The sequence below is a fragment of the Phyllobates terribilis genome, unplaced genomic scaffold, assembly GCF_046119375.1.
Source record: "Phyllobates terribilis strain yellow unplaced genomic scaffold, ASM4611937v1 Scaffold_3__8_contigs__length_932513732, whole genome shotgun sequence".
In the NCBI taxonomy this organism is placed as follows: Eukaryota; Metazoa; Chordata; class Amphibia; order Anura; family Dendrobatidae; genus Phyllobates; species Phyllobates terribilis.
Genome location: NW_027362763.1, coordinates 29,926,731 through 29,945,915, shown reverse-complemented (window position 1 = coordinate 29,945,915; position 19,185 = coordinate 29,926,731). Strand labels below are relative to the sequence as shown.

General features: G+C 46.1%; 1 protein-coding gene across 14 annotated transcripts in view; it reads left to right on the top strand.

Moving 5' to 3' along the window:
* OTOF (otoferlin) overlaps nt 1–19,185 on the top strand; it is a 628,499-nt gene that overhangs the window by 65,731 nt on the left and 543,583 nt on the right. For all 14 annotated transcript variants that reach the window (XM_073673817.1, XM_073673815.1, XM_073673810.1 and 11 more), the window contains exon 2: nt 8,664–8,722. In XM_073673817.1, the coding sequence (XP_073529918.1) occupies nt 8,664–8,722 (59 nt within the window). The remainder of the gene's footprint in view (nt 1–8,663; nt 8,723–19,185) is intronic.

Sequence of the window (19,185 nt, the reverse complement as noted above, 5' to 3'; positions counted from 1 at the left end):
AGCCACCACTAGAGGGAGCTCACTACATACAGATTTATACAGCCACCACTAGGGGGAGCTCACTACATACAGATTTATACAGTCACCACTAGAGGGAGCTCACTACATACAGATTTATACAGCCACCACTAGAGGGAGCTCACTACATACAGATTTATACAGTCACCACTAGAGGGAGCTCACTACATACAGATTTATACAGTCACCTCTAGAGGGAGCTCACTGCATACAGATTTATACAGCCACCACTAGAGGGAGCTCACTACATACAGATTTATACAGCCACCACTAGAGGGAGCTCACTACATACAGATTTATACAGCTACCACTAGAGGGAGCTCACTGCATACAGATTTATACAGCCACCACTAGGGGGAGCTCACTACATACAGATTTATACAGCCACCACTAGAGGGAGCTCACTACATACAGATTTATACAGCCACCACTAGAGGGAGCTCACTACATACAGATTTATACAGCCACCACTAGAGGGACCTCACTACATACAGATTTATACAGTCACCTCTAGAGGGAGCTCACTGCATACAGATTTATACAGCCACCACTAGAGGGAGCTCACTGCATACAGATTTATACAGCCACCACTAGAGGGAGCTCACTACATACAGATTTATACAGCCTACACTAGAGGGAGCTTACTACATACAGATTTATACAGCCACCACTAGAGGGAGCTCACTACATACAGATTTATACAGCCACCACTAGAGGGAGCTCACTACATACAGATTTATACAGCCACCACTAGAGGGAGCTCACTACATGCAGATTTATACAGTCACCACTAGAGGGAGCTCACTACATACAGATTTCTACTGCCACCACTAGAGGGAGCTCACTACATACAGATTTATACAGCCACCACTAGATTCAGCTCACTACATACAGATTTCTACTGCCACCACTAGAGGGAGCTCACTACATACAGATTTATACAGTCACCACTAGAGGGAGCTCACTGCATACAGATTTATACAGCTACCACTAGAGGGAGCTCACTGCATACAGATTTATACAGCCACCACTAGAGGGAGCTCACTACATACAGATTTCTACTGCCACCACTAGAGGGAGCTCACTACATACAGATTTATACAGCCACCACTAGAGGGTGCTCACTACATACAGATTTATACAGCCACCACTAGAGGGAGCTCACTACATACAGATTTATACAGCCACCACTAGAGGGAGCTCACTACATACAGATTTCTACAGCCACCACTAGAGGGAGCTCACTACATACAGATTTATACAGCCACCACTAGGGGGAGCTCAATGCATACCGATTTATACAGTCACCACTAGAGGGAGCTCACTGCATACAGATTTCTACAGCCACCACTAGAGGGAGCTCACTACATACAGATTTCTACAGCCACCACTAGAGGGAGCTCACTACATACAGATTTATACAGCCACCACTAGGGGGAGCTCAATGCATACCGATTTATACAGTCACCGCTAGAGGGAGCTCACTGCATACAGATTTATACAGCCACCACTATGGGGAGCTCACTACATACAGATTTATACAGCCACCACTAGAGGGAGCTCACTACATACAGATTTATACAGCCACCACTAGAGGGAGCTCACTGCATACAGATTTATACAACCACCACTAGGGGGAGCTCACTGCATACAGATTTCTACAGCCACCACTAGGGGGAGCTCACTGCATACAGATTTATACAACCACCACTAGGGGGAGCTCACTGCATACAGATTTCTACAGCCACCACTAGAGGGAGCTCCCTACATACAGATTTATACAGCTACCACTAGAGGGAGCTCACTGCATACAGATTTATACAACCACCACTAGGGGGAGCTCACTGCATACAGATTTCTACAGCCACCACTAGGGGGAGCTCACTGCATACAGATTTATACAGCTACCACTAGAGGGAGCTCACTGCATACAGATTTATACAGCCACCACTAGGGGGAGCTCACTGCATACAGATTTATACAGCCACCACTAGGGGAAATCACTGCATACTGATTTATACAGCTACCACTAGAGGGAGCTCACTACATACAGATTTATACAGCCACCACTAGAGGGAGCTCACTACATACAGATTTATACAGCCACCGCTAGAGGGGGCTCACTACATACAGGTTTATACAGCCTCCACTAGAGGGAGCTCACTACATACAGATTTATACAGCCACCACTAGAGGAGATCACTACATACAGATTTATACAGCCTCCACTAGAGGGAGCTCACTACATACAGATTTATACAGCCACCACTAGAGGGAGCTCACTACATACAGATTTATACAGCCACCGCTAGAGGGGGCTCACTACATACAGATTTATACAGCCTCCACTAGAGGGAGCTCACTACATACAGATTTATACAGCCACCGCTAGAGGGGGCTCACTACATACAGATTTATACAGCCTCCACTAGAGGGAGTTCACTACATACAGATTTATACAGTCACCACTAGAAGGAGCTCACTGCATACAGATTTATACAGCTACCACTAGGGGGAGCTCACTACACACAGATTTATACAGCCTCCACTAGAGGGAGCTCACTACATACAGATTTATACAGCTACCACTAGAGGGAGCTCACTACATACAGATTTATACAGCCACCACTAGAGGGGGCTCACTACATACAGATTTATACAGTCACCACTAGGGGAGCTCACTACATACAGATTTATACAGCCACCACTAGGGGGAGCTCACTACATACAGATTTATACAGCCACCACTAGAGGGGGCTCACTACATACAGATTTATACAGCCACCACTAGAGGGAGCTCACTACATACAGATTTCTACAGCCACCACCAGGGGGAGCTCACTACATACAGATTTATACAGTCACCACTAGAAGGAGCTCACTGCATACAGATTTATACAGCTACCACTAGGGGGGCTCACTACACACAGATTTATACAGCCTCCACTAGAGGGAGCTCACTACATACAGATTTATACAGCTACCACTAGAGGGAGCTCACTACATACAGATTTATACAACCACCACTGTAGGGGGCTCACTACATACAGATTTATACAGTCACCACTAGGGGAGCTCACTGCATACAGATTTATACAGCTACCACTAGAGAGAGCTCACTACATACAGATTTATACAGCCACCACTAGGGGGAGCTCACTGCATATAGATTTATACAGCCACCACTAGAGGGAGCTCACTACATACAGATTTATACAGCCTCCACTAGAGGGAGCTCACTACATACAGATTTATACAGCCACCACTAGAGGGAGCTCCCCACATACAGATTTATACAGCCACCACTAGAGGGAGCTCACTGCATACAGATTTATACAGCCACCACTAGGGGGAGCTCACTGCATATAGATTTATACAGCCACCACTAGAGGGAGCTCACTACATACAGATTTATACAGCCACCACTAGAGGGAGCTCACTACATACAGATTTATACAGTCACCACTAGAGGGAGCTCACTACATATAGATTTATACAGCCACCACTAGAGGGAGCTCACTACACACAGATTTATACAGAAACCACTAGAGAGAGCTCACTACATACAGATTTATACAGCCACCACTAGGGGGAGCTCACTGCATATAGATTTATACAGCCACCACTAGAGGGAGCTCACTACATACAGATTTATACAGCCACCACTAGAGGGGGCTCACTACGTACAGATTTATACAGCCACCACTAGAGGGAGATCACTACATACAGATTTATACAGCCACCACTAGAGGGAGCTCACTACATATAGATTTATACAGCCACCACTAGAGGGGGCTCACTACGTACAGATTTATACAGCCACCACTAGGGGAGAACACTACATACAGATTTATGCAGCCACCACTAGGGGGAGCTCACTGCATATAGATTTATACAGCCACCACTAGAGGGAGCTCACTACATACAGATTTATACAGCCACCACTAGAGGGAGCTCACTACATACAGATTTATACAGTCACCACTAGAGGAGCTCACTACACACAGATTTATACAGAAACCACTAGAGAGAGCTCACTACATACAGATTTATACAGCCACCACTAGGGGGAGCTCACTGCATATAGATTTATACAGCCACCACTAGAGGGAGCTCACTACATACAGATTTATACAGCCACCACTAGAGGGGGCTCACTACGTACAGATTTATACAGCCACCACTAGGGGAGATCACTACATACAGATTTATACAGCCACCACTAGAGGGAGCTCATGACATACAGATTTATACAGCCACCACTAGAGGGAGCTCACTACATACAGATTTATACAGCCACCACTAGGGGAGTTCACTACATACAGATTTATACAGCCACCACTAGAGGGAGCTCACTACATATAGATTTATACAGCCACCACTAGAGGGGGCTCACTACGTACAGATTTATACAGTCACCACTAGAGGGAGATCACTACATACAGATTTATACAGCCACCACTAGAGGGAGCTCACTACATATAGATTTATACAGCCACCACTAGAGGGGGCTCACTATGTACAGATTTATACAGCCACCACTAGGGGAGAACACTACATACAGATTTATACAGCCACCACTAGGGGGAGCTCACTGCATATAGATTTATACAGCCACCACTAGAGGGAGCTCACTACATACAGATTTATACAGCCACCACTAGAGGGAGCTCACTACACTCAGATTTATACAGAAACCACTAGAGAGAGCTCACTACATACAGATTTATACAGCCACCACTAGGGGGAGCTCACTGCATATAGATTTATACAGCCACCACTAGAGGGAGCTCACTACATACAGATTTATACAGCCACCACTAGAGGGGGCTCACTACGTACAGATTTATACAGCCACCACTAGGGGAGATCACTACATACAGATTTATACAGCCACCACTAGAGGGACCTCACTGCATATAGATTTATACAGCCACCACTAGAGGGGGCTCACTACATACAGATTTATACAGCTACCACTAGAGGGAGCTCACTACATACAGATTTATACAGCCACCACTGGAGGGAGCTCACTGCATATAGATTTATACAGCCACCACTAGAGGGAGCTCACTACATACAGATTTATACAGCCACCACTAGAGGGGGCTCACTACGTACAGATTTATACAGCCACCACTAGGGGAGATCACTACATACAGATTTATACAGCCACCACTAGAGGGACCTCACTGCATATAGATTTATACAGCCACCACTAGAGGGGGCTCACTACATACAGATTTATACAGCCACCACTAGAGGGAGCTCACTACATACAGATTTATACAGCCACCACTAGAGGGAGCTCACTACATACAGATTTATACAGCCACCGCTAGAGGGGGCTCACTACATACAGGTTTATACAGCCTCCACTAGAGGGAGCTCACTACATACAGATTTATACAGCCACCACTAGAGGAGATCACTACATACAGATTTATACAGCCTCCACTAGAGGGAGCTCACTACATACAGATTTATACAGCCACCACTAGAGGGAGCTCACTACATACAGATTTATACAGCCACCGCTAGAGGGGGCTCACTACATACAGATTTATACAGCCTCCACTAGAGGGAGCTCACTACATACAGATTTATACAGCCACCGCTAGAGGGGGCTCACTACATACAGATTTATACAGCCTCCACTAGAGGGAGTTCACTACATACAGATTTATACAGTCACCACTAGAAGGAGCTCACTGCATACAGATTTATACAGCTACCACTAGGGGGAGCTCACTACACACAGATTTATACAGCCTCCACTAGAGGGAGCTCACTACATACAGATTTATACAGCTACCACTAGAGGGAGCTCACTACATACAGATTTATACAGCCACCACTAGAGGGGGCTCACTACATACAGATTTATACAGTCACCACTAGGGGAGCTCACTACATACAGATTTATACAGCCACCACTAGGGGGAGCTCACTACATACAGATTTATACAGCCACCACTAGAGGGGGCTCACTACATACAGATTTATACAGCCACCACTAGAGGGAGCTCACTACATACAGATTTCTACAGCCACCACCAGGGGGAGCTCACTACATACAGATTTATACAGTCACCACTAGAAGGAGCTCACTGCATACAGATTTATACAGCTACCACTAGGGGGGCTCACTACACACAGATTTATACAGCCTCCACTAGAGGGAGCTCACTACATACAGATTTATACAGCTACCACTAGAGGGAGCTCACTACATACAGATTTATACAACCACCACTGTAGGGGGCTCACTACATACAGATTTATACAGTCACCACTAGGGGAGCTCACTGCATACAGATTTATACAGCTACCACTAGAGAGAGCTCACTACATACAGATTTATACAGCCACCACTAGGGGGAGCTCACTGCATATAGATTTATACAGCCACCACTAGAGGGAGCTCACTACATACAGATTTATACAGCCTCCACTAGAGGGAGCTCACTACATACAGATTTATACAGCCACCACTAGAGGGAGCTCCCCACATACAGATTTATACAGCCACCACTAGAGGGAGCTCACTGCATACAGATTTATACAGCCACCACTAGGGGGAGCTCACTGCATATAGATTTATACAGCCACCACTAGAGGGAGCTCACTACATACAGATTTATACAGCCACCACTAGAGGGAGCTCACTACATACAGATTTATACAGTCACCACTAGAGGGAGCTCACTACATATAGATTTATACAGCCACCACTAGAGGGAGCTCACTACACACAGATTTATACAGAAACCACTAGAGAGAGCTCACTACATACAGATTTATACAGCCACCACTAGGGGGAGCTCACTGCATATAGATTTATACAGCCACCACTAGAGGGAGCTCACTACATACAGATTTATACAGCCACCACTAGAGGGGGCTCACTACGTACAGATTTATACAGCCACCACTAGAGGGAGATCACTACATACAGATTTATACAGCCACCACTAGAGGGAGCTCACTACATATAGATTTATACAGCCACCACTAGAGGGGGCTCACTACGTACAGATTTATACAGCCACCACTAGGGGAGAACACTACATACAGATTTATGCAGCCACCACTAGGGGGAGCTCACTGCATATAGATTTATACAGCCACCACTAGAGGGAGCTCACTACATACAGATTTATACAGCCACCTCTAGAGGGAGCTCACTACATACAGATTTATACAGTCACCACTAGAGGAGCTCACTACACACAGATTTATACAGAAACCACTAGAGAGAGCTCACTACATACAGATTTATACAGCCACCACTAGGGGGAGCTCACTGCATATAGATTTATACAGCCACCACTAGAGGGAGCTCACTACATACAGATTTATACAGCCACCACTAGAGGGGGCTCACTACGTACAGATTTATACAGCCACCACTAGGGGAGATCACTACATACAGATTTATACAGCCACCACTAGAGGGAGCTCATGACATACAGATTTATACAGCCACCACTAGAGGGAGCTCACTACATACAGATTTATACAGCCACCACTAGGGGAGTTCACTACATACAGATTTATACAGCCACCACTAGAGGGAGCTCACTACATATAGATTTATACAGCCACCACTAGAGGGGGCTCACTACGTACAGATTTATACAGTCACCACTAGAGGGAGATCACTACATACAGATTTATACAGCCACCACTAGAGGGAGCTCACTACATATAGATTTATACAGCCACCACTAGAGGGGGCTCACTATGTACAGATTTATACAGCCACCACTAGGGGAGAACACTACATACAGATTTATACAGCCACCACTAGGGGGAGCTCACTGCATATAGATTTATACAGCCACCACTAGAGGGAGCTCACTACATACAGATTTATACAGCCACCACTAGAGGGAGCTCACTACACTCAGATTTATACAGAAACCACTAGAGAGAGCTCACTACATACAGATTTATACAGCCACCACTAGGGGGAGCTCACTGCATATAGATTTATACAGCCACCACTAGAGGGAGCTCACTACATACAGATTTATACAGCCACCACTAGAGGGGGCTCACTACGTACAGATTTATACAGCCACCACTAGGGGAGATCACTACATACAGATTTATACAGCCACCACTAGAGGGACCTCACTGCATATAGATTTATACAGCCACCACTAGAGGGGGCTCACTACATACAGATTTATACAGTCACCACTAGGGGAGTTCACTACATACAGATTTATACAGCCACCATTAGAGGGAGCTCACTACATACAGATTTATACAGCCACCACTAGGGGGAGCTCACTACATACAGATTTATACAGCCACCACTAGGGGAGTTCACTACATACAGATTTATACAGCCACCATTAGAGGGAGCTCACTACATATAGATTTATACAGCCACCACTAGAGGGAGCTCACTACATACAGATTTATACAGCCACCACTAGAGGGGGCTCACTACGTACAGATTTATACAGTCACCACTAGAGGGAGCTCACTACATACAGATTTATACAGTCACCACTAGGATGTCAGGAGACTTTTTCAGACTTATTTATTTTACTTTTGAATAAACCCCATCGGACACAATCACAGATAAGCTCTTAGTGACTTTGTAACCCGGGATCTTATCTTCTTTCTAGGTCTCTCATTTTTTACCCGAGTCCTGGAGAACTGTGAAGATGAGGCCCGCTTTGATGAGGTAAGAGGGAATTCTGCGTATTTTATGGACCTGGGAATGGACAAGGTGGACGACGTCTGGTGTCATGAATGCTAAAATGTGCCTAAATGTCATCATTGGCTTATCCTCCAATAACATCCTGAGCTGCATTTTAATTTCTAAAATCTCAGGTGTCTGGTCAGTAGGGATTGTACAGGGAATCATGGCTGGTTTTGCAATGAAGTGAATGAAGGTGAGCTGCAATACCGAGTACAACCTGTCGACAGCTGTGGCGCTAATATTTTAAGAAAGCCCCTGTGTTAATCCTGAGTTCCTTTAACAATTGCTGCAAATTCATCTGGCAGAATTGTGAGTTCAGCTCTGGTGGTGAGGTGATGTGATATTTTTACGGATGTGATGAGGGGGAGCTCTACATTCCGTTAGGAGAATTTCCTCCTAGAAAATCTTTTTGTCGACCTTGTCCACCATTTCTTAGTCATGTCTGTTTCTGGGAAAGCTGGGGGACCAATATGGCTGCCAGTGGAGCTTCCATAGTGGTTTCCTCTCTTGCTCCTGGGAAAGCTGGATGATACCTATACAGTAGGTAGAAGATGTAATGGTGGCCATGTTGGTCATCACTCTGCTTTCCCAGGAACAGACGTTATGACAACAGGACCTGACTGCAGGTGAGGCTGTGCATTAAAGGCCGTGGAGTCATGAAGCTGAACCCCGAGGAGCTTGGATTTGTGGAGGCTTTACAATCCAGAAAAACAACTGGGAAGATCCAGGACCAGACAGACAAGGCCTAAATTCTACGTCCTGGTGACAGATCCATAACCTCATGGCTCTCAGTCCGCAGCTCTCAGTCGGCGGGCATCAGTCAGCAACCATCAGTCGGTGGCTCTCAGTCGGCGGCCATCAGTTGGCGGAAGAGCAACCGGCTCTCAGTCAGCACCTCTCAGTCGGCGGCCATCAGCTAGCGGCTCTCAGTCGGCGGCCATCAGTTGGCGGTCATCAGTTGGCGGCCATCATTCGGCGGCCATCAGTTGGCGGCTCTCAGTCGGCGGCCATCAGTTGGCGGAAGAGCCTCCGGCTCTCAGTCGGCAGCTCTCAGTCGGCAGCTCTCAGTTGGCGGTCATCAGTCGGCGGCCATCAGTCGGTGGTCATCAGTCGGCACCCATCAGTCGGCGGCCATCATTCACTGGCCATCAGTTGGCGGCTCTCAGTCGGGGCCATCAGTTGGCGGAAGAGCCACCGGCTCTCAGTCGGCGGCCATCAGTCGGCGTCCATCATTCGGCGGCCATCAGTTGGCGTCTCTCAGTCGGGGCCATCAGTTGGCGGAAGAGCCACCGGCTCTCAGTCGGCAGCTCTCAGTCGGTGGTCATCAGTCGGCGGCCATCAGTCGGCGGCTCTCAGTCGGCGGCCATCAGTTGGCGGAAGAGCCACTGGCTCTCAGTCGGCGGCTCTCAGTCGGCGGTCATCAGTCGGTGGCTCTCAGTCGGCAGTTATCAGTTGGCGGCTCTCAGTCGGCGGTCATCAGTCGGCGGCTCTCAGTCCAGCAGTCATCAGTCGGTGGCTCTCAGCCCGGCAGTCATCAGTCGGTGGCTCTCAGCCGGCGGTCATCAGTTGGCGGCTCTCAGTCCGGCAGTCATCAGTCGGCGGCTCTCAGTCGGCGGTCATCAGTTGGCGGCTCTCAGTCGGCGGTCATCAGTCGGCGGCTCTCAGTCCAGCAGTCATCAGTTGGCGGCTCTCAGTCCGACAGTCATCAGTCGGCGGCTCTCAGTCGGCGGTCATCAGTTGGCGGCTCTCAGTCCAGCAGTCATCAGTTGGCGGCTCTCAGCCCGGCAGTCATCAGTCGGTGGCTCTTAGCCGGCGGTCATCAGTTGGCGGCTCTCAGTCCGGCAGTCATCAGTCGGCGGCTCTCAGTCCAGCAGTCATCAGTCGGCGGCTCTCAGCCCGGCAGTCATCAGTCGGCGGCTCTCAGTCAGCGGTCATCAGTTGGCGGCTCTCAGTCGGCGGTCATCAGTCGGCGGCTCTCAGTCCAGCAGTCATCAGTCGGCGGCTCTCAGTCGGCGGTCATCAGCTGGCGGCTCTCAGTCGGCGGTCATCAGTCGGCGGCTCTCAGCCCGGCAGTCATCAGTCGGCGGCTCTCAGCCGGCGGTCATCAGTTGGCGGCTCTCAGTCCAGCAGTCATCAGTCGGCGGCTCTCAGTCCGGCAGTCATCAGTCGGCGGCTCTCAGTCGGCGGTCATCAGTTGGCGGCTCTCAGTCCAGCAGTCATCAGTCGGCGGCTCTCAGCCCGGCAGTCATCAGTCGGTGGCTCTCAGCCGGCAGTCATCAGTCGGCGGCTCTCAGTCCAGCAGTCATCAGTCGGCGGCTCTCAGTCCGGCAGTCATCAGTCGGCGGCTCTCAGCCCGGCAGTCATCAGTCGGCGGCTCTCAGTCCGGCAGTCATCAGTCGGTGGCTCTCAGCCGGCGGTCATCAGTTGGCGGCTCTCAGTCGGCGGTCATCAGTCGGCGGCTCTCAGTCCAGCAGTCATCAGTCGGCGGCTCTCAGTCCGGCAGTCATCAGTTGGCGGCTCTCAGTCGGCGGTCATCAGTCGGCGGCTCTCAGTCCAGCAGTCATCAGTCGGCGGCTCTCAGCCCGGCGGTCATCAGTCGGCGGCTCTCAGTCCAACAGTCATCAGTCGGCGGCTCTCAGTCGGCGGTCATCAGTTGGCGGCTCTCAGTCGGCGGTCATCAGTCGGCGGCTCTCAGTCCAGCAGTCATCAGTCGGCGGCTCTCAGTCCGGCAGTCATCAGTCGGCGGCTCTCAGTCGGCGGTCATCAGTTGGCGGCTCTCAGTCGGCGGTCATCAGTCGGCGGCTCTCAGTCCAGCAGTCATCAGTCGGCGGCTCTCAGCCCGGCGGTCATCAGTCGGCGGCTCTCAGTCCAACAGTCATCAGTCGGCGGCTCTCAGTCGGCGGTCATCAGTTGGCGGCTCTCAGTCGGCGGTCATCAGTCGGCGGCTCTCAGTCCAGCAGTCATCAGTCGGCGGCTCTCAGTCCGGCAGTCATCAGTCGGCGGCTCTCAGTCGGCGGTCATCAGTTGGCGGCTCTCAGTCGGCGGTCATCAGTCGGCGGCTCTCAGTCCAGCAGTCATCAGTCGGCGGCTCTCAGCCCGGCAGTCATCAGTCGGTGGCTCTCAGCCGGCGCCCTCCCGAGTATTGATGAATCCACTGAGCTGTCATAGATCAATGGCCGCTGCTCCCACAGGACATATCAGGATTGTACGGCCTTGTCATTGTCTTACAGCATGACAAATTGACATGAAGCGCTGACACTGAGCAAATAATGGCCGGAGATCCCCTCACACGTCCATTCACCGCAGATTTATTACATCTGACCCTGTGTCCTTGGGCCTGACCAAGACGCCTCCAGTCTGAACCAACAGACTTTTAGTTATTTGGAATTTATTTGCCAAAACTCTTATGGAAAAATTGTCATTGTTGCCCATAGCAACCAATAGCAGTACAGTTTTTATATTCCCATAGCAACCAACTAGAACTCAGCTTTCTTTTTTTCAGAACAACCCATTAGAGCTCAGATTTTATTTCACCATAGGAACCAATCGGAACCAATCGGAGCTGATCTTTTATTCCACCTTAGCAACCAATCAGAGCTCAACTTTTATTTTCCTATATCAACCAATTAGAACTCATCTTTCATTCTATCAGAGCAACCAGTCAGAGCTCAGCTTTCATTCCATTATAACAACCTATTAGAACTCGAGTTTCTGTTTATTATAGCAACCAATTAGAATTGAGATTTCATTTTCCTATAGCAGTGTAAGAAATGAAAGCTGAGCTCTGATTGGTTGCTATGGTAACATGTTACCAGACGATCACAGATGGTAAAGGTGATTAAGAGTCGCCTCCAAATGTCAGTGATCGATTCTCTTCTCGCTTCTATCGTGCGGCCACACGTGGCACAAATATCGGTGCAGATCTCCCGCCGCTCGGGTTTAGTACTTAATTTTTGCCCAATTATACTCCAGACCTCCGATAGAGCGATTCTGTGAACGATTGAAACAAAAATTTAGCAAAACGTACGCCTGCAAATTTAGCAGAACTTGCAACTTTTATTCTAAACAGAGTGAAAGGGAAAAATGATTGTACATGCGGATTGTACATGCGGATTGTACATGCGGATTGTACATGCGGATTGTACATGCGGATTGTACATGCGGATTGTACATGCGGATTGTACATGCGGATTCTACATGCGGATTGCACATGTGGATTGTACATGCGGATTCTACATGTGGATTGCACATGCGGATTGTACATGCGGATTGTACATGTGTTTTCCTGCCAGGGACATGCGGATGTGAAGCGTTCTTCACTTGCATTTCCGCATGCGGGTTGACAAGCGATTTTAGCATCACTAGGAAAGAGCTTGACAACTTGGTCACACTATATAAATCCATGCAACCGACATGGATTTATATAGTGTGACCATAAAAGAATGGTAAAAAATAAAAAATAAATCTATACTTACCTTCTGATGGCCCCCGCTGTCTTGCTTCGCTCCGTCCTGGCTTGTCGGCAGCTCGTGGTACACTGAAGGACCTGCCGTCACATGACTATGACGTCAGCGCAGGTCCTTCAGTCCACCGCGAGCTGCCGCCAAGTGAAGACAAGGACACCGGAGGCCATCAGAAGGTAAGTATAGTATTTATTTTTTATTTTATTCTTTTTTTCATAGGTTCTATGGTAGAGGGGGTCTGGAGGAGAGTCTCCTGTCCTCCACACCCGGGTACCATCCGTACATTGAAACGCATGGATTCTGCATGTACAGATGCAGTGATGCGGATTCCATGCGTTCCAATGCAAGTCAATGGCGGCGAAAACGCAGCACTTCCGCAAAATAATTGGTAGTGCTGCGTTTTTTTCCGCAATGATAATCCGCAGCGGAAATTTCCGCAGCATGTACACAGCACATGCGGATTATCATTGGGGGACATGGCAGACCTTCTAAGCGTTTTTTTAGCGTTTTTGCCGCTGCAGAAACACTTAAAAAACGCATCGTGGGCGCACAGCCTCAGATGGAGCTCCGCTTTCAGCTGTTTCAACAGTTGTGAACTGCTCAGAAAAAGAGCAATAACTCCAAAGAGTCTCCAGCTCATCACCCAGATCTGACATCAGCATCGCACACAGCTCTAACCATTCATGTCTCCAGACTGAGCAGTGGACTGACTTAAAGATCAGGAGAGTCGCTGAAATATTAAAACCTGAAGAAAGAAACCGAAGGCTCCTATGTACAGGAATATAACTGCTATAATACTGCCCCTATGTACAAGAATATAACTACTATAATACTACCCCTATGTACAAGAATATAACTACTATAATACTGCCCCTATGTACAAGAATATAACAACAATAATACTGCCCCTATGTACAAGAATATAACTACTATAATACTGCCCCTATGTACAAGAATATAACAACAATAATACTGCCCCTATGTACAGGAATATAACTGCTATAATACTGCCCCTATGTACAAGAATATAACAACAATAATACTGCCCCTATGTACAAGAATATAACTACTATAATACTACCCCTATGTACAAGAATATAACTACTATAATACTGCCCCCTATGTACAAGAATATAACTACTATAATACTGCTCCTATGTACAAGAATATAACTACTATAATACTGCTCCTATGTACAAGAATATAAGTACTATAATACTGCCCATATGTACAAGAATATAACAACAATAATACTGCCCCTATGTACAAGAATATAACTACTATAATACTGCCCCTATGTACAAGAATATAAGTACTATAATACTGCCCATATGTACAAGAATATAACTACTATAATACTGCCCCTATGTACAAGAATATAACTACTATAATACTGCTCCTATGTACAAGAATATAACTACAATAATACTGCTCCTATGTACAAGAATATAACTACTATAATACTGTCCCCTATGTACAAGAATATAACTACTATAATACTGCCCCTATGTACAAGAATATAACTACTATAATACTGCCCCCTATGTACAAGAATATAACTACTATAATACTGCTCCTATGTGCAAGAATATAACTACTATAATACTGCTCCTATGTACAAGAATATAACTACAATAATACTGCTCCTATGTACAAGAATATAACTACTATAATACTGTCCCCTATGTACAAGAATATAACTACTATAATACTGCCCCTATGTACAAGAATATAACTACTATAATACTGCTCCTATGTGCAAGAATATAACTACTATAATACTGCCCCCTATGTACAAGAATATAACTACTATAATACTGCTCCTATGTACAAGAATATAACTACAATAATACTGCTCCTATGTACAAGAATATAACTACTATAATACTGCTCCCTATGTACAAGAATATAACTACTATAATACTGCCCCCTATATACAAGAATATAACTACTATAATACTGCTCCTTTGTACAAGAATATAACTACTATAATACTGTCCCTATGTACAAGAATATAACTACTATAATACTGCTCCTATGTACTAGAATATAACTACTATAATACTGCTCCTATGTACAAGAATATAACTACTATAATACTGCTCCTTTGTACAAGAATATAACTACTATAATACTGCCCCCTGTGTACAAGAATATAACTACTATAATACTGCTCCTATGTACAAGAATATAACTACTATAATACTGCTCCTATGTACAAGAATATAACTACTATAATACTGCTCCTTTGTACAAGAATATAACTACTATAATACTGTCCCTATGTACAAGAATATAACTACTATAATCATATCCATTTTTGATATTAAGAATTATTTACCATCTACAGTGCCTACAAGTAGTATTCAACCCCCTGCAGATTTAGCTGGTTTGATAAGATGCAAATAAGTTAGAGCCTTCAAACTGCAAACGAGAGTAGGTTTTATGAACAGAAGCATAAATCTTACAAACCAAAAAGTTATGTTGCTCAGTTGAATTTTATTAAATTTTAAACATAAAAGTGTGGGTCAATTATTATACAACCCCTATGTTTAATATTTTGTGGAATAACCCTTGTTTGCAATTACAGCTAATAATCGTCTTTTATAAGACCTGATCAGGCCGGCACAGGTCTGTGGAGTTATCTTGGCCCACTCCTCCATGCAGATCTTCTCCAAGTTATCTAGGTTCTTTGGGTGTCTCATGTGGACTTTATTCTTGAGCTCCTTCCACAAGTTTTCAATTGGGTTAAGGTCAGGAGACTGACTAGGCCACTCCAACACCTTGACTTTTTCCCTCTTGAACCAGGCCTTGGTTTTCTTGGCTGTGTGCTTTGGGTCGTTGTCTTGTTGGAAGATGAAATTACGACCCATCTTAAGATCCTTGATGGAGGAGCGGAGGTTCTTGGCCAAAATCTCCAGGTAGGCCGTGCTATCCATCTTCCCATGGATGCGGACCAGATGGCCAGGCCCCTTGGCAGAGAAACAGCCCCACAGCATGATGCTGCCACCACCATGCTTGACTGTAGGGATGGTATTCTTGGGGTCGTATGCAGTGCCATCCAGTCTCCAAACGTCACGTGTGTGGTTGGCACCAAAGATCTCGATCTTGGTCTCATCAGACCATAGAACCTTGAACCAGTCTGTCTCAGAGTCCTCCAAGTGATCATGAGCAAACTGTAGACGAGCCTTGACATGACGCTTTGAAAGTAAAGGTACCTTACGGGCTCGTCTGGAACGGAGACCATTGCGGTGGAGTACATTACTTATGGTATTGACTGAAACCAATGTCCCCACTGCCATGAGATCTTCCCGGAGCTCCTTCCTTGTTGTCCTTGGGTTAACCTTGACTCTTCGGACAAGCCTGGCCTCGGCACGGGAGGACACTTTCAAAGGCTGTCCTGGCCGTGGAAGGCTAACAGTAGTTCCATAAGCCTTCCACTTACGGATGATGCTCCCAACAGTGGAGACAGGTAGGCCCAACTCCTTGGAAAGGGTTTTGTACCCCTTGCCAGCCTTGTGACCCTCCACGATCTTGTCTCTGATGGCCTTGGAATGCTCCTTTGTCTTTCCCATGTTGACCATGTCTGAGTGCTGTTCACAAGTTTGGGGAGGGTCTTAAATAGTCAGAAAAGGCTGGCAAAAGAGATCTTTAATCCACACATGTGAAGCTCATTATTCTTGTTGCCTGAACTACTTCAAACAGAATTCTTGTGGTTTGAGGGGTTGAATAATAAATGACACTCTGAATTAACTTTTTACGTTTAAAAAAAAAAAAAAAAAAAAAAAAAAAAATTTGCTGCAGTGCATTTCTCACTTCCAGGCTGATCTACAGTACAAATGTCACAATGCCAAGTTAATTCCGCATGTGTCAACCAGCTAAATCTGCAGGGGGTTGAATACTACTTGTAGGCACTGTATATACAGTGTGTACGGAAAGTATTCAGACCCCTTTAAATTTTTCACTCTTTGTTTCATTGCAGCCATTTGGTAAATTCTAACAAGTTAATTTTTTTTCTCATTAAAGTCCACTCTGCACCCCATCTTGACTGAAAAAAAAACAGAAATGTAGAAATTTTTGCAAATTTATTAAAAAAGAAAAGCTGAAATATCACATGGTCATAAGTATTCAGACCCTTTGCTCAGACACTCATATTTAAGTCACATGCTGTCCTTTTCCTTGTGATCCTCCTTGAGATGGTTCTACTCCTTCATTGGAGTCCAGCTGTGTTTAATTAAACTGATAGGACTTGATTTGGAAAGGCGCACACCTGTCTATATAAGACCTCACAGCTCACAGTGCATGTCAGACCAAATGAGAATCATGAGCTCAAAGGAACTTCCCAAGGAGCTCAGAGACAGAATTGTGGCAAGGCACAGATCTGGCCAAGGTTACAAAAGAATTTCTGCATTACTCAAGGTTCCTAAGAGCACAGTGGCCTCCATAATCCTTAAATGGAAGAAGTTTGGGACCACCAGAAGTCTTCCTAGACCTGGCCGTCCAGCCAAACAGAGCAATCGTGGGAGAAGAGCCTTGGTGAGAGACGTAAAGAAGAACCCTAAGATCACTGTGGCTGAGCTCCAGAGATGCAGTAGGGAGATGGGAGAAAGTTCCACAAAGTCAACTATCACTGCAGCCCGCCACCAGTCGGGCCTTTATGGCAGAGTGGCCCGACAGAAGACTCTCCTCAGTGCAGACATATGAAAGACTGCATAGAGTTTGCTCAAAAACTCATGAAGGACTCCCAGACTATGAGAAATAAGATTCTCTGGTCTGATGAGACGAAGATAGAACTTTTTGGTGATAATTCTAAGCGGTATGTGTGGTGAAAACCAGGCACTGCTCATCACCTGCTCAATACAATCCCAACAGTGAAACATGGTGGTGTCAGCATCATGCTATGGGGGTGTTTTTCAGCTGCAGGGACAGGACGACTGGTTGCAATTGAAGGAAACATGAATGCGGCCAAGTACAGAGATATCCAGGATGAAAACCTCTTCCAGAGTGCTCTGGACCTCAGACTTTGCCGAAGGTTCACCTTCCAACAAGACAATGACCCTAAGCACACAGCTAAAATAACAATGGAGTGGCTTCAGAACAACTCTGTGACCATTCTTGACTGGCCCAGCCAGAGTCCTGACCTAAACCCAATTGAGCATCTCTGGAGAGACCTGAAAATGGCTGTCCACCAACGTTCACCATCCAACCTGAAGGGACTGGAGAAGATCTGCAAGGAAGAATGGCAGAGGATCCCCAAATCCAGGTGTGAAAAACTTGTTGCATCATTCCCAGGTAGACTCATGGCTGTACTAGCTCAAAGGGGGGCTTGTACTCAATACTGAGCAAAGGGTCTGAATACTTATGACCTTGTGATATTTCAGTTTTTCTATTTTAATAAATTTGCAAAAAAATCTACATTTCTGTTTTGTGTCAGTCAGGATGGGGCGCAGAGTGGACTTTACTGAGAAAAAAAAAAATGAACTTTTTAGAATTTACCAAATGGCTGCAATGAAATAAAGAGGGAAAAATATAAAGGGGACTGAACACTTCCCGTACCCAGTGTATATTGTAGCATCTGGACTCCTGTATTTCTGCCGTTTGCTGATGGATTTAGTCTTTTTCATCAAATGTGGATTCAGTAAATATCGGTTACAGAATTTGGCAGCTTACTCTCCGGGAAGAAGTGAGGCAATTACCGCGTTTCTCGGCTTCTCTTGATTTCGCTTCATTAATTGGAAAGAAAGGAAGAATAATAGAGTCGGTGCTGGTGAGGCGTCAGGAACATCGTCATCTGTGCAGAAGTCACACTGGGAAGCAGGGTTAACGCGTTGCCTGCTGGTATTTGCGGTTCTCCTACAGGTGTCTGACAATCTAAACTATATACAGTTTTTGTGGAAAGAGATAAGCGCTAGATTATGAAACTGTATTAATAATGTGATGCTTGTTGAATTGAACCAGTCTTCTTCATCCTGATCTATGTTC